The sequence below is a fragment of the Pagrus pagrus genome (assembly GCF_965226575.1).
Source record: "Pagrus pagrus genome assembly, chromosome: 3".
Taxonomy (NCBI): domain Eukaryota; kingdom Metazoa; phylum Chordata; class Actinopteri; order Spariformes; family Sparidae; genus Pagrus; species Pagrus pagrus.
This window is the reverse complement of record NC_140187.1, coordinates 22,203,214-22,219,179: the sequence shown is the minus strand read 5'-3', so window position 1 is coordinate 22,219,179 and position 15,966 is coordinate 22,203,214. Positions and strand designations below refer to the sequence as shown.

Here is a 15,966-nt window from a genome sequence, read left to right as displayed (position 1 = left end):
GATAAAGGAGACCGATAAACGATAATTGGAACCAATATCCATTTTTGTATGTAATTAAATACAATTTTGAGATACTAGTATTTCAATTTTATGCTACTACTTCCACTCAGAGCCAAAGAAGGTGCATTTTTAAATTAATTTATTTTACCTGCAATCGGACACAAAAAACACAGATACTGATGATCGTAAAATGCTGAATATCGGCCCTATAATTGGCCAGGCCAATCGGTCTACCCCTAGTATACAGTACAGCCACTCTGTGGGAAACACTGAACAGTGAGGCTTACAACAGCAAAATCTGTATAAACTCAAAGAAAATCTCACTGGAAACTAACCTTAAATGTCAAGTAAATAAATAATATTCCTAACATCAAAGTACTGAGTGCAATTTAGAAAGAATGAAGAAAACAGACATTGATCAGTATCAGTCAATAACTCAGTTCAATAACTCATCTTATCTTTATCTTTAACAGCAACGAAGGAAGTGTACATCTACTCTTACACTAGGGGCTCATCTTTGTGACAGCGCCTGATGTAAATGCTAATGACGTCCTCCTTGGCTGAGCTGTTTGCGAGCTTAGTGAGCTAAGTTAAGCTACCAGCAACAAAGCTCAGCACCTCCTGAATTGAAGAGACTACGTATAAAGGAAAGCTGCAAGACTTTTCATGTGAAAATTCTGGAGGAAGTGTTGAATATTATTCATGTAAGGTTAATGATGTTCTGGGAAAAAGGCGATGTGGAACGTGACTCTTGCTGTACTCGGAATTAGTGCTGTGGAAATAAACATTATACTGAATTTATTAAGACAAACAAGTAAACACGGAAGAACAGTAACAGGGGAACATGGGAAATAAAGATTAAAGGCTGCCCCAAATAAAAGCCTGGTTCCCTCAGCCACTGGGACAAGAGTTTACAGTATTTTACTTTATATACTCATATACAGGACTGGTGGGAAAATAACTGGAACACATTACAGAATAATGAAGATAAAAACAAGAACACACACACACACACACACACACACACACACACACACACACACACACACACACACACACACACACACACTATGGGTGACTGAAACAGTCAACAAAACTCTTACTGTACAGCGGCATTGTCTGTTGCAAGGCTGTTTTATTTGAATACAGTAGATTGCACACATGGTCAAACATCCTTTTTCAGAGACACTGATACCTCCTTTTTGTTTCCTGACTGCAGTTATCATGCACTTTGGATTAAGTACGCTGACATTAAATTGCTGTTGTCTGAGGTCCAAAGCACAGGTTTTAAAACATACTTGTCAGAAAATAGAAGCTTTTAATTATTTAATGGCACAAAATGCTTTTAATTATTCAGTAGCAGACACAGAATGACCCTCTCATAGTAAATAACTAAAAGTATAGTACTATTTTGGCTTTTCACTTTTTTTGGGTTGCTGTAGTAATTACAATAATGTGCAATTAAGCTGTAATCATGCAGTGATTTTTCCCCTCCACTGTGTTGGACATAAACCAAGTGTCTCTCATTGTGTTGTTTGTTTTCATGAATATATAAAAGCTTCATTTTTCAGACAGGCTCAGCTTTACTTTGATGATTGTTAACATCATGATCGTCACTTTTCATTTAATCTTTGCAACATCCGACATGTGTAGTATGTGGAAGTGATTAAATTAAATTCACGAAAGGAACCAATCACAGCAATGAATTTGGTTGTGTTTTCTTAAGCTGCAGTGCATTGAGCCACTATACAAGAGGCCTCTGACTCAAGACGGTGCACCAAAAAAACCTTAAAGGTGTTATTGATAACATTCAGCTACTTAATGTGGCATTCAGTCTTCCCCCACCATTGAATTTATGTCAAAACACGCTGTCGTTTGAATGATCAATCAATCAATCAATCAATCAATCAATGTCTTTTTATAGCGCCATTGCACAACAAAAGTTATCTCATGACACTTTCCAGATTGAGCAGGTCTTGACCATACTCTTAAATTAATTTATATCCAACATTTCCCGCATGAGCAAGCACTTGGTGACAGTGGCAGGAAAAAATCTGGCTCGATGGTGGGCGGTCATCCGTCTTTTGGACGGTGGGTTCAGTGGGTTGATACAGTGCGCTCGGGGCATACTGTAGAACTCTGCCATTTTTATGTTTTTTTCCACAAACTGGCAACCACCAAGAATGTTGAAGCCGATGAAATGCCACGTGATACAAACTGAAACCAACTGTCACATTTCTTACACAGAGATAAACAAAAACAATCATGTTGGACCCGACGAACACTGTAAAATTATTAATTAACTTTAACTTTAATTTAATTTCTACAAACTCTGTAGATATAATTATTTTATTTAAAGGCAACACTTGACAACCATATTGTTTGCAATAGGCTTCTATCAGAAGTCTGCTCCACAAAGTTAGTTTAGCTTATAGTACAACCAGTGGGGCTTCAACTTGGATATTCTCCTTCCTAGAATAGACTGAAATTTAAGTATATCACCATAGTAACACAGGCTGCTCATCTATCATGCTCTATAGAAAATCATGTTTAGGTTATTGGATCCAAGTATATAAAAAAGAACATTCTCCTCAGCAATTATCTCTCTGGAAAGATGGCAACACTGCTCCCAGAGGACTTTGTGGCCCAAACCACACTTGGTATACCAACAGCCTTTCTGCCTCAAGCAGAAAAAAAACAGGATGTACTCCCTGAAGACATGACGAGGATGTACTGTGTTTAATTCACACAGAACATTATTTACTGAATGGCAGACCCAGTTTTATTTTCATCATTATGTATTAGATTATAGATATTCTGTATATACTGCATGTGGCATTATCTTCACCTTTGGGACACTCTGACTATAAAAGACGGCTTCCAATAAAGAGCTTGCATGAGATCACTAAGGTATCTGTTCTGAAAGACAGTCGCTGTTGGCCTGAAATGTGTTCATAGGACAACAAGGGTGATTGAACCAATAAATAACATGGACCTTGCCTTATGCAGCAGGAAAGTGGCGTTTACAGAAAATCTTTTATCACAGCAATGTAACACTGTTTTAATCAAAAGTGAAAACTATCAAATGCTGCAGAGAGATTTTTCTCACACATTTACACTATCTACAATTTTTTGTTATTTGAACCTGTGATCTCTGGCGGGTCAGAGTGATTTAAACCGGCTGCTGGTCACCTCTAAAAATATATGCGTGGGCTGAGTGACTGTTGGAAAATAAAATAGCACAGGGATGAAAGCCAGTGGAGGCTACGTTTAACGTGAGAGATAATGGAGAGGGATAATAAATAGCCGACAGATAAACAGGAGGAGGAAATGACAAGATAGAGAGGAGGCAGTGGTGGATGACATATGGGCTGATTTATCTTGGACCAGTGTGAAGGATAAACATGGACGAAATTAGGAAAGAGAGCGAGAAAGGGACAGAATACTGAAATAATTGGATGGATGAAACATACAACACACACACACACACACACATGCACACACAGACACACACACACACACACAGACAGAAATAAACACATGGTCAAAGTTATAAAAAAAAGCAAATGTCAAGTGTCCACTGAGAATATTGCCGTTCTTGAGCAAGGCGGCTACTGTAAAAACTAACCACAGCACTACACTCAGCTTGACATCAGTGTCGTGACTCACTTTCAAAGATGGAGATCGTGCCTTAGGAAGAATATGAATAATGTTAGAGTTTAAGTTTACAATTTTTAGCACAAAAAGGCCTTCACTGATTCACTTGTGCTAAAACTAGGAATAGAAAAGTATCATATTTTACTACAACTATCTGCTTTAGCCCAACTGCCAAAATAAATTAACGTGTCTGCAAACCATGGATATGTTGAAACTTTATGTTTCTTTATGTCAAAACTTTACATTTCACGAAAAGTTCACTTTTCAATCAAATGTTGCGACAACGCTGCTTGTGGTCTGGTTAGATTTTTGCACAAAGACCACTTGGTTTGGGAAAAAACATGTTTTTTTGCTTACCTGGTTTTGTTACAACAAACACAGCTGGAAATCTTCTGACATCTCATCCAAAATATCTGGTTTTCCTGCCAGTAACACACAAATATCCTGATGTCTCGTCAAAAATGTCCAGTGGTTTTGCGCTTCCAAATGTTGAAATGCCATCTCTAACGAGGATATCTGTCTTGGCAGCTGTCTCGGCTCTTCTGAAATGAAAGTTGGCTCATACATGTAATGTGAGCGTGATATGACATTAATTGTAGAAATGCTGATATGATAACTATGACACATACACATCTGGAAGTATCTGTTGTTTGAAGAAACAACATTTTATTCCAACGACTGGGCTGTAAGTACATTAGATGAAGAACTGTCCTGCATCAGAATGATTAGACTACCTTTAATAATGCGTCCTAAAGCCCCTTTGAACTTCCTTTGGTAATTATAGTTCATCTTGTACAGGATCTTTCTACAGGAGGAAGTGACTCTGACATAATTACTGTACAGGTCTTTATTTTTCAATGAGAAATGTGAATGACTAATATGACTCACAGCAGATCTTTGCATACTCCTTATTTGCAGCATTACAATGTGTCATCTACTGCTAATACAAGACAAATCTTTAATCATCTCCTCCAACACAGACACGTTTCCTATTTGGGAATTAAATTTTGCTTTGACATTTATCTATTTTCTTCTCTATTATTAATCTAGACACACACACAAAAAAAGTACTGTGAAGCCCCTTTGTGTCAACCTTTATACACGCTGGCTTTGGTTTCCTCCTTAGTGATCTGCTGCACTCCAAGCTAAGAGCGTTTATTATAGACATGGAGCAAATGAAAAGAAAGTGAGAAAAACAGCAACCTCGTCTAATGCATCCACAGCTGTCCACTTAGGCCACAGAGACAAAGTGAATCTTCCATGTGCACAGATTTTTAGGGAAAGTTAATTTTCAGTATTAAACACCTACTCAGTTCTAATGAAACCATGCAAAGAAATAATACTTCTGATGAGTATTCTGTCGAATGAACATTTATTTTTCAGGTGTGAAACTTGGCCAGCCCCCGTCCATCATATTAAACAGCACTTGACTTCGTTAGCTTGGTTAGGTTGTAGAAGCTAATGAGGGATAGTGTGGGTTGGAGATGTGTAATTGGATATTATTGACTTTTTTCAGCACGCAGTAGGCTAGCTTATGGCATCTCTTGTGCTGGGTGGAGCCCCCGTGTTTTTTGTATGAAATACTTGTTGTCTGTATGGTCAGAGAAACTCAAGTTGTAATTCGATGAGTAGTCTTACTGTCAGCAATCATTGACTTATTGGTCTCGTATTTTTAAAAGATCAGGACAATGTTTAGAATATGTAATGTTGCCACAGTATTTACTTGAGCGCTCACACTCGAATTATAACAATGGACTCGAAATGAATAGGGATTGTTGCACCGCGTTGTGTGCTAATGTTCCCTTCGAGGGCTGTTAGGAGGGTCGGTGAATGGAAAGAATCCAAACAAACTGAATATGTATTTGGAGAAGGGCTGAATAAATTAAAGTGAACAAAGCATCCAATTACCAGAAACAATGCAATCCTGCAACATTTAGCATACAAGCATGATAAACTAACAACAGCAACACATTTGTTAAAAACTTCCTTTCTTTAACTGGAGTTGTAGCAGTGCAACAATTCTGCTTAAGATGAAAACACTTTAAAAGTCAGTGCTGTGTCTGCTTCGATTTGATTATTTAATGATCTTGCTTTACTCGTGCCAAATCCATTTCTCTAGATCAAATTGTAATGAAAGGCACTTTTGCCTGAACCTTGGACTCTAACGTTAGAATTTTCAATGCTGCAATGCTTCAACTGCAGACACTTCGACAATCACAGGACATCAGCAAGCGTCGTCTTCGTGATTTTGAACATAAGATGAAAAACATGAGATTTCATGTTTTTCTTTCATGTCAGTAATTGTCCCCTCCACTTGCTCTCGAAATCTATAAAGGGAGGGAGGGGAAATACAGCAGCCGAGAAGAGATCGAAATAGATTGAGGCTGATGGAAGAACGCAGCTGAAATGAAACCAGAAAGAAACAAGAATCCAAAGAAGCCAGCAGGCCTCTCATGTCACAGTAGTGTCTGAGAAAAACATGAAGTCTAATAGTGTTGGTACACAGTAGCCTCTGGCAGGCATTATGAAAAGGTCAAGCAAGCATGATGGAGGTGTTAGGCGGACACGCGATGACACTCGATACATGGGCGGAGGTTGGGAGATTAGAGAGAGAGAGATTTCTAGAAAAAGCATCAAAATAAAGCTCAGGAACAGACCAAGACAGGCAGACTGAGGAAAGAGCATGAAAATGTGTAATGGCATTCAGCCAGATGGAAAGAATGTAATGCAGATGTCAGGTGAACCAAGAATCTGAAAGCCGATGCACTGGGTGAATAGATTTCAATGAAAGAATCGGTTGCTGTGCTGGAACGGTGCATAGTTCCTGTAATATATGCATGGCTGTTCCCGTGCACTGGCTCTGGTATGAACATACTTTATTTGCATAGTCAGTTAGACCAGACTAGAATCATTATTTTGGACCAAAGTGAAGCAGTGCTTCCCTTCTGGTCTTATCTTATTCCACATAATAATGAAGGCTGAACTTTATTATACAAACTGTAAGTGCATTTGTCTATAACTGTTGACTCCAAAGAACAACCTTCAAAGTGTCCTCTTTTTGAGCTGGTCCCAGTCTATTAAAAGCCATGTCATTAGAGGTAGGAAGTCAAATTTAATATCTAATATTTTAGTTAAATGCAACACTGTATAATCATAAAATAACCCAAAACAAACGAACATTAATACTGGAGTTATCGCTTTTCAAAGACAGTCGTAGATGTAATTGCACAGTCTGGTCTCACCAAATGATGTATGAATAACAATAATATATGTAATATCATAGTATGAATACTTAAGTCATTACATGTATTATCAGAACGCATTTTTTTTTATTTCTGTTGCGTGTTGTTTTAGGCACAAATGTCTTAGAGACAAACAATTCAGGTTAAGTTATGTTAAGTAGGTAAGTTAACTTACATAACATTTTTAATGTACATCACGTACCTAACATAAGCAATGTCACCTTAGCACTTAACACCCAGTGTTAACCTGCCTATACCAAGTAGCTTTGGTATAGGCAACCATTTTGCAATGTTAACCACATGTGTATTATTGTCACCATGACAACGAACGACAAAGGTCACCTGACTTGGTCCTTTTCTTTATATAAATATGGATAAAAAGTATTCTTATTGCTATTGATACCCCAACCCAAGAGATCATTTTGCATTGCATGTTTACACAGAGAAGAAAGTCTTAACAAGTCTTAATGATACAATGTGTGGATGCATCAAGCAAGTTGACTGGCTGAGCCAACTTTTGTTGAGAATTGGGTTTGCGTGAATGAGGAAAAAAAACAAACATGTAAACCTTATACTTGAAATCTGTTCGAGTAAAAAAAAACCCAACAAAAACAGTTTTGGGAAAGTCATCCCATGCAGCTGAGAAGAGCATGTTCCAGGCTCCCAGCACCCACACTGTCAGAGACGTGAACTACTCACTGTCAGGAGTGAAGGAGTCAAATAGTGATTAAATTTTCAGTGTTTTCTCAGATAAAAGACTCCTATATGTCAAGTCTTTGAGACTATTATGATGAATCTATGAGCAATTACTGCACATAAAACTAACAATATAATGAGAGAGGCGTTTGGTGTTTTGAAACTGATGGTCTCTAAATTAAAGATCAAAACATCTAAAGCCAATATGAAAACTTGAGTGACAGTTGTGAAAGTTGTCAAACAATGCACAAAGCTTTTTAAATAGCTCTTCCATTCAGTCTTTTCACGCATGTTGAGGGCAAAAATCTAGAGGCTACACTTCACAGATTAAGCAACAGAGACTGGATGATGGGGTGGGACAAATAGGCGGAGAAGCACACAGTTTGAAAGACCCTTGACAACAACCTTTTTGGACTTTCTCCTCACATTACACAAACCTATAATTTTCTGTCTCCAACCTTTGCTGAAAATCAGTGCTGCAGGCACCATTTAAACTTCAGGTTTAGAGGATTCTTTTAAAATGTGATCTGGGAGCTGCCTACTGAAATCTTGACTCCCGATATTATCTGTCATAAATGTGCTAATAATTAGTCTGGGAATTAAAGGTACTCATTACAATTTAGGATGACAACTTTGCCTCTGAAATTCACAGGAAGATGAAGATCACTAAATAGTATAATTCACAGAGCAGAAGTTTGTTACCCTGCAACTATTTTTAATTCGATTAGAAAAGCTTGAGGTTACACACTGAAGACATTGCAAGGACGGAGGCGTGGTGGATGTTTGAACAGCGGAGAGAAAGAGATGCGCACACACAGACATGCTGGTAATCAGGCAGCTATTGTATGAGATAACAAACCCAACAATTTTCTGCACTGATTTGCCAGCCAGCTGATTTAGTATTCTCTGAATGTATAAAGGAGAATGTTTGTGCACCCAGACAGTTCATGGCTGTCATTTCATGTTGAAGTGCTCTCTTCTCTCTTAGCCACGCAGATCTTGATCCATGTTATTAACACAGTAAAAGTACTTTAAGTAGCACATAGAGCCATTGATTAAAACTAGAACCAAATGGATGAAATGATTTGAACTTACTTTGAAAGAACGCCAACACTTTTGGGCGACCGCTGACTCACCAGATGTAGATTGTGGGTAAAAGTCTGCTTGGCTGACTACTTCAGTCGGCATTCTCCTCGTTTCTGCCATCTCTGTGTTAGATTAGAAGGGAAACAACAGCAACCTCTGAGCAAGCCATCTACACATTAAAAAGGCATGTCACCCTAAAATGGTTGCTAACGATATGAACGTAATCAAGCTGGGGCCATACACATGTGCTGGCTCTGCTTGACTGGATCTGACTCAGCACTTGAGCCCAGCGCAGCAGGGGTTTGCATTTCCATGACAACAAGGCTACCTGCTTGAAGCTGTGTCTTTTACTGATGATGCACTTGTCTTGAGTAGTGTTCAAATGAGAGTTCAAAGGAGAGGCAGTAAATACTCTGCCACGCTGCAGTGCAATCGAAGAATGGCAGCTAACAAAGCTCCGCTATTCAGTTTCATTTCCTAAAAATTCTTCACAATCAAAGTAGCAAAATAAAGAAATGTTGGGTTTTCACCAGCAGTAACTTAACCCAACTCCAAAAACAGTTGAAAGCAAACATGATAAAACAGAAATGCCGCAGTGCAAACAGGGAAGCTAGAGAGAAACTAAACTTTAAAGCACAGTGATTCAGTTTCAGGCTACAAAACTGAACTGAAGACAGAGAGAATTTTAGAAATGCCTCTCAGGTTCAGGTCCTGCTCAGAGATTAATTAGGTCTCGCAACACACGCATGTTTGAGGGGGAGAAGGGAGGTCGTCATGGGTATGCTACGGTCAGGTCACATCTTGGGTGCGACTTGGCTGAACTTGGTAAAACTGGTAACTGAAAAGCAAATCAGTGCGGCTGACTAGTCATCATACAGTACTACTGTGAGGTTCTGATAGTTGCATTATGGAATATACAGGTGTATACAGGTGCATTTCCCACTCAGCCATGTTACACCCACAGGTGTTTTCACTGACTTGACTGATTAGGCCTGTTCTCAGGACTGTGGGTGTGCACAAACTCCATCCAACATAAACCTATCCAGAGGGCTAATTATCCAGAATAAGATACAGTTTCTTCGGTGAATTTATATGCATAACTTGCCTGCACACTCATGGTAAACCCACACAGGTGATTTTAATCATCTTGGCTAAATAGTCCACTCAGGACTGTGTGGGCGTGAAGCAATAACATGCTTAATCACTCTTGCTCATGGGGCTCAGTTCGAGACTGTCCTACCAATGAAAACAATATCAGTGCCTCAAAACAACAAATAGTATGTTTACGTTAAGTTACAGCGCCTTCTGGTGGGCAAAGTAAATATGACAGGAGCAAAGGAGGAAGTCAGGTGGAGAGACAGAATTGTAATCAGATGGGTCGGGGTGGATAGATGGGTCACAAAGGCTTAACACTGCTGTTTATGAATGACCACTATTGTTTTTGTCACCTCAAACACATGTTTATTATTGTAACCATGACGACGCAGCTGCCCTAACCTTAACAAATAAATAATTTTACCCTAAGTCATGGTCTTTCCCCTACACCTAAACAAGTTGTCTTGTTGTGTTGTCTAGCACAGACAAATGTCATCCAGTCAATATCATATCAGAGAAAGCTTTTATTTGTGGCCCTGAAAATACAATAGATTTTGTCTTTTATTTTAAAGGACTTGTTGTATAATCCCCAACACAACTCTGCCCCCCCAGCACAGCTCTAATTAGCCAGAATGATTGAAACCGTCAGTGTAGTTGTGCACGTCCTTTAAGATACAGGTTGAATTACTGGTGTGAAAGTATCCTGGAAGTACTTTGATACCTTATTTTGGAATAACTTATTGCTCAAGAAGCCCCCCAAAGAATAACTCACTTGAGCAAATGATCAGAAGCAGTAGGCAGCGCAGCAGGCACGATTAATGATTAATGCTGAGGGTGTGGAGGCCCATCTTTTTTCTTCCTCTTCTGTAGAATGTTTAAAGTTACATCGTCACTACTGTGTTTTTTATTAATTCCTTGAGCTATTTGCAAGGTGTTATGGGTAGCTTTTGATGCCAAGTGAAAAATCTCTGAAAGGGAGAGGGGGAGGAGGGCTCGATAGTCACTTAAGAGAAGTTTTGTATTTTTCATGTGAGTCAAAACATAGAACCATAGAAAAAATTCAAAAGTGGTTTCTGAAGTGGCCAATTCAGACCTGCATGATAGCAACATGTCAGCAACAAGAGGTTCTTTGTCAACGAGTAACAATTGTTCCTTTTTCTCTTTATTTTCCAGAAATCTGCTGGATAAAGACACATTTTCCAAGTCTGATCCATGTGAGTAGTTTGACTGATTGTTTGTCTGTGCTCATCTATCATTCCTGTGCAAATCCTCCATCCTATTATTTTTTTAAAAATACCGCTTTCAGTCATGCTTAATTTTTGTCTTTTCACCTTCTCTTGTGGTTGGTGTGTTTTTCGTCTGTATTTGTGGATATGTTGCCCCGTGATTTGGGAAATCTTTGTTTTGTTCAGAGTGCCATGGCTGTTTGTTCACTGTACTGGAGCTAAAACCCTCACATTGATTTCCCATTTGGAATCTGCCTCCTGTTCTCTGATTGTCTCTCTCTTTTCGCCTCTCATTTTCTCTTCCTTTCACAACATTTCCTCTCTTTCCCGTCCCTCTCTGGTACTTTTTCACAGTGTGCGTGCTCTATACGCAAGGTGTTGAAACCAAACAGTGGAGAGAGGTGAGTAAAGACACAGTTTATTGTAATTGTTTGTGCATGTGTGTGTTGGTGTGTCAGGTGAGAAAAGTGAGGCTGTAGATGAGACATTTCTGTTCTTTTATTGTTTCTCTACTCTGTCAGCGTGCAGTACTGTAGCTGGCTCTAACATTTCATTAAAGCTGTTGAGCCGTCAGTTGTCTGAAAATGCCGGGGAAATATTCGCTAATTGGGCACATTGGCCGACAAAGAAAAAAACCTCCCAATGTAATGATCAATTTGTTGAGACTCTGGGGATAAACAAAAGCCTGGGGAGACATTAAATCAGATCTTTCTGAGCCTTGTTTGGTTTATGTAGGCTTTGCATTACTGTCCACTCTCTCTACTGATGAACTGACCAATCAATCTGTTTATCCATGAGTTCCTTTGTTCTGCAGGTAAAATAAAATCCAATTGACCAAAAAAAGAACTTCATATCTAATTGAGCCGTTAATCAAATCGCTATTAAAGCTGAAATCTTGACTTTCTTCTTATTACTGCCTTCTCCAGCAGTGAGGGGAAACCGAAAAGGTCAAACCCGAAAATAAACATTCAATATCGAAGCCATTTACTTGAACAATCCACTGCAAAAACAATCGTGGCGGATGATTATAATAATCTTTATTAAAGAATAAGGCTGGCTATTATATGCTTTGTCCAAAACCAACAATGAATTGATCCGACTAACAAGTAGTGTCGGTGCATATAAGCCTGATATAGCTCATTATTCTGTGCCATAGAGGGCCATTGTTGTCCAACGCCTATTGAAAAGACACCAGTGAGCCATAACGTTGCATTCGGTGACATTTTCCTTTATTATGATGAACTGTACTGTAGTTTATTCTGAATCAATCCGACAAACGCTGCAGCTGAAACACTAGAACAACAAATCCATGGCTTCAAATTCATATTTGTGACCCTCTTTTAAGGACTTACTTCTTCAGTAGGAACCAGTTGGGCTTGGGGCCAAGAGCCACAGAAAGGGTTGGGAGGTTGGAAAGTATTGTGACATGGATTGACGTATACCCCTCTCCCCAATAGCGCATATACGTCTTGCAGATGTCACACGTAGTATGGGAAGTGTTTGCTAAGAGGGAAGACTTAGACCAAAGGCCAACATCTCACCAACATCTGCAATATGTTGACCCTCATGTTGACCCTCTGCAACACGTGTGTACTATCTGGGGTTACACTCCGCTGTGGTGGCAGCTAGAACCACACAAGGCCCTCTCTAGAGCTGCTTTATCCCCTCTGGGCTACTGTAGAAAAATGGCTGTGCAACATGGCGGACTCTTTTCAGTAATTTCAGTTGTGAATTACTGCGCTTGTTTTGTGTATCCTTGACATTTTCTGTGTATATATACTTAAGCAAAGGTTTCCATTACAGGCTGCTGTATATTAATCCTTTCAGTGTCGGCCCCGATGTTTGACATCATTACTCATCCCACTGTGCAACCTGTCAATGTGTTAAAGTGGCCACAGACATTATTTTCACTGACCCAATCCATGGATGTATAATGGATCATAATTTAATGTAATTCACATGTATTTATACAGTCAGATGACCCTTACCGCCTGTTTGTGTGTTTACCAGCTGAAAGCAGATGGGTGTGTGGGCTGTTGGCGAGCGGGGGACTCACACTGTATGTGTGTGTGTGTGTGTGAGAAATGTGTATACGTATTTACTTAAAGCAGACACACACTGTATGCAAAAATCTTCCCATCATAAAACTCTTTTCCACTTCTCACTTCTTCTTGTTTGTTTCCTAGTTTGACACTGAGACAGGCTGTTATTTCTATCAAGTACACGCAACATAATAAATATAATGAGCTTTTCACTTTAGCTTATTTTCAAGACAAAACACGCTTCATTCTGTCATGTTCACTGCTTTTGTTCTAATAATAGAAACATTTAAAGCAGTCACTCCCTCCCAGCGATAAAAGCGTCACATCCATAATCATATCATTTAGAGGTGGTGGGTGTTGATGCGGCTCCAGGTAACACTGAGTCCAACACTCCCAAACCTCAGACAGGACAAACAAACAGGTGATTCAATGAGGAAGTTTTAATAACGTTTTCTGACAGGATCCTCCAGCATATCGTTCAGGCTCGGTCACATTTGGTGAGGATCTCTATGTAGGTCTTAATTAAGACAAAGAATATCTCCATCATTTTTGCATCTATGTAAGATCACAGAACTAAATCATCTGTGTGCCTTTGAGTTGCACATGTTCATTCTCCTGCACGGTAAAGTGCTTTGCTCTAGATTTAGTGGGAAAATACTTTTAGGGTGATTTTATGCTTGGGCAGATTTGAGGGTTTTTTCCTGGTCCAGAGGCCATTTTTCCCCCAGAGTTCAGTACGTTTGGTGAAGTGTGAAAGCTGTTATTTAACTTGGGTGCATGATTATCTTGGTTATGAGGTGGAAGCTGAACAACATGATTGTTCTGCCTCCTGTTAACTTTGTCTGTCATAATGTACAATACAATAATGTAAGATTTGTTAATCATATTATATAATATCAGGAAAAAATGAACAGTATTTCGAAACAATAGAGAAAATGAAATATAGCATAGCAGATTTGCAGGCACCAGGTAGGACTATTCTCTTGCTGTTGAACAATGTCAAGTATTGTTGACTAATGCAACCTCAGTGTAGAACTGAGAGAACTGTCAGCAAAACACTTTGAGAAGACAGGAGATCTGTCTTTAAACGATTGGTGTCAACATAGCTGTCTCTCTACGCTGTTGTCAAATAAGGTCAAATGCCTCAAAAATAATCTTAAAAGAAAAAGGAGCAGACTGCCTGACCATTCTCCTCTCTGTTGATATATCTGTCTCTAAAGAAATACAAGAACTAATAAAACATAAGGGCATTTTTCCACATTTGCTTAAATTTCTCAGGGAATAATGCATGGATCTTTATGAAGAAAATCAGGCATATTTAGGTGGCTGGTATCTATGATTAAGTACAATTTGCTGCAAACCCAAATCAAATTAAGTGGATTTAAATATGTTGTGTTGTAATATTGGATTAGGCTTGATTAATTATAGCTGACTGTTGGGCTGTGGTGGATGTATGCACTCTACTGGGTGCCATTTTAGTTATTTTTATAGTTTTGGAAATCCAGAAAAACATCATGGTTGTGTAAAGAGAAACTGATTCTGTGTTCCGTGGTGAAGCCCCCAGTTAATACACATCAAAGGTCCTCATGGGTTCATCCACCAAAAACGTTTTTAAGGCTTCCCCAGGCTCTTTAAAGCCCGCACATTAGGGCCCTTTTGTGGCTTCACATCCAAAAATAATTTAGTAGCTGTATTTGTAGCTTTTGCTTGACCCAGTGGATTCAGTTCTAATATTTACCGTGTTACTAGCCTGGGTCCAAATGAATCCACCCACTTCAGCAAGTTGATTCTGGAAACAGTCTTACAAATTGACACTTCTGTCTGATATGAGGCAATAGTTTAACAGCTGTTTACTTTTTGTAATGATTTGACAAAGACATTTTGGTCCTCGGTGCTTGAAGCAAACCTTATTAACTTGACCAAAATTACATCTTTCGAAGTAACGCAGCCTGTGTGGTTCTGTCTGTACATCAGTGTGGGAGTGTTACCAGGACAGAAATGGTAAAATCCTGTTTTTCGACTTCTTGCTTGAGAGTGAGCAAGAGAGGAGGTGGATGATGCTAATTTACAGCAGCTTTATGAAGATGTGACATGGCTGACCTTTTTTTAATCTTTTCCCCGCTGCCGATTTTGCCTCTAACATTAAATTCTAACACATACTGCCGGTGGGTACGTGTAGCTATAGCTGCAGTGTCTATTTCTGAGTACCATATACAGTATGGCTCATGTTCTCACACAATCACAGCTCTGGCTCAAAGCTCTAACAAACTTTGGGATTTATTTTCCCATGAAGCCACCCCACACTCAGCACATGTGTGAGGAAGAAGTGGTTTTCAGCTGGTTGTTTCTCCTATCTCAGAAACTCCTGACTTATTTCTGGGGGGTGGGGCTGTTCAGTATTCTGTGCTCTTGTCTCTCTGCCGTGTGGAATTTGAAACACACCCCAGTGCTTTTCACTCAGGGCCAAAACAGAAAAAAAACTCAGTCTACACTAATTCACACTTCCGTCATTTTCCTTTTTCTGTGAGAACACCAACCTCCACAAACTACTGTCTACAGAACATGGTGAAGGAGAATTAAATTCCATGCTGGCCTGAGCACTACAGGACATTCAGATGGCACAAATCCTCAGCGGTGGTTCCTCTGTGCTCCAGGGAAGAAGAAAATGAAATCTTTGTCGGGTTTGGAACCAAAAAACCTCAAAGATAATGAAGGATTAGACTCTTGTCCTATTATCACTTTCCTGTGCTGGAGCCTTTATTTTACACCATGTTCTCACTTGCAGCATATGTGTGTGTGTGTGTGTGTGTGTGTGTGTGTGTGTGTGTGTGTGTGTGTGTGTGAAGTGATTTTAGGGACATGTTCACATTTCAGTATCCAACACCGCAGGTACCAGTGTAGCTAGCCATAAAAGTTCAATTT

The 15,966-nt window shown here is 39.3% G+C and overlaps 1 protein-coding gene across 2 annotated transcripts in view; it reads left to right on the top strand.

The window, feature by feature from the left end:
- cpne5b (copine Vb) overlaps positions 1 to 15,966 on the top strand; it is a 121,756-nt gene that overhangs the window by 18,821 nt on the left and 86,969 nt on the right. For both annotated transcript variants that reach the window (XM_084349069.1, XM_084349068.1), the window contains exons 2-3: positions 10,950 to 10,990; positions 11,357 to 11,403. In XM_084349069.1, coding sequence (XP_084205195.1) covers positions 10,950 to 10,990; positions 11,357 to 11,403 — 88 coding nt within the window. The remainder of the gene's footprint in view (positions 1 to 10,949; positions 10,991 to 11,356; positions 11,404 to 15,966) is intronic.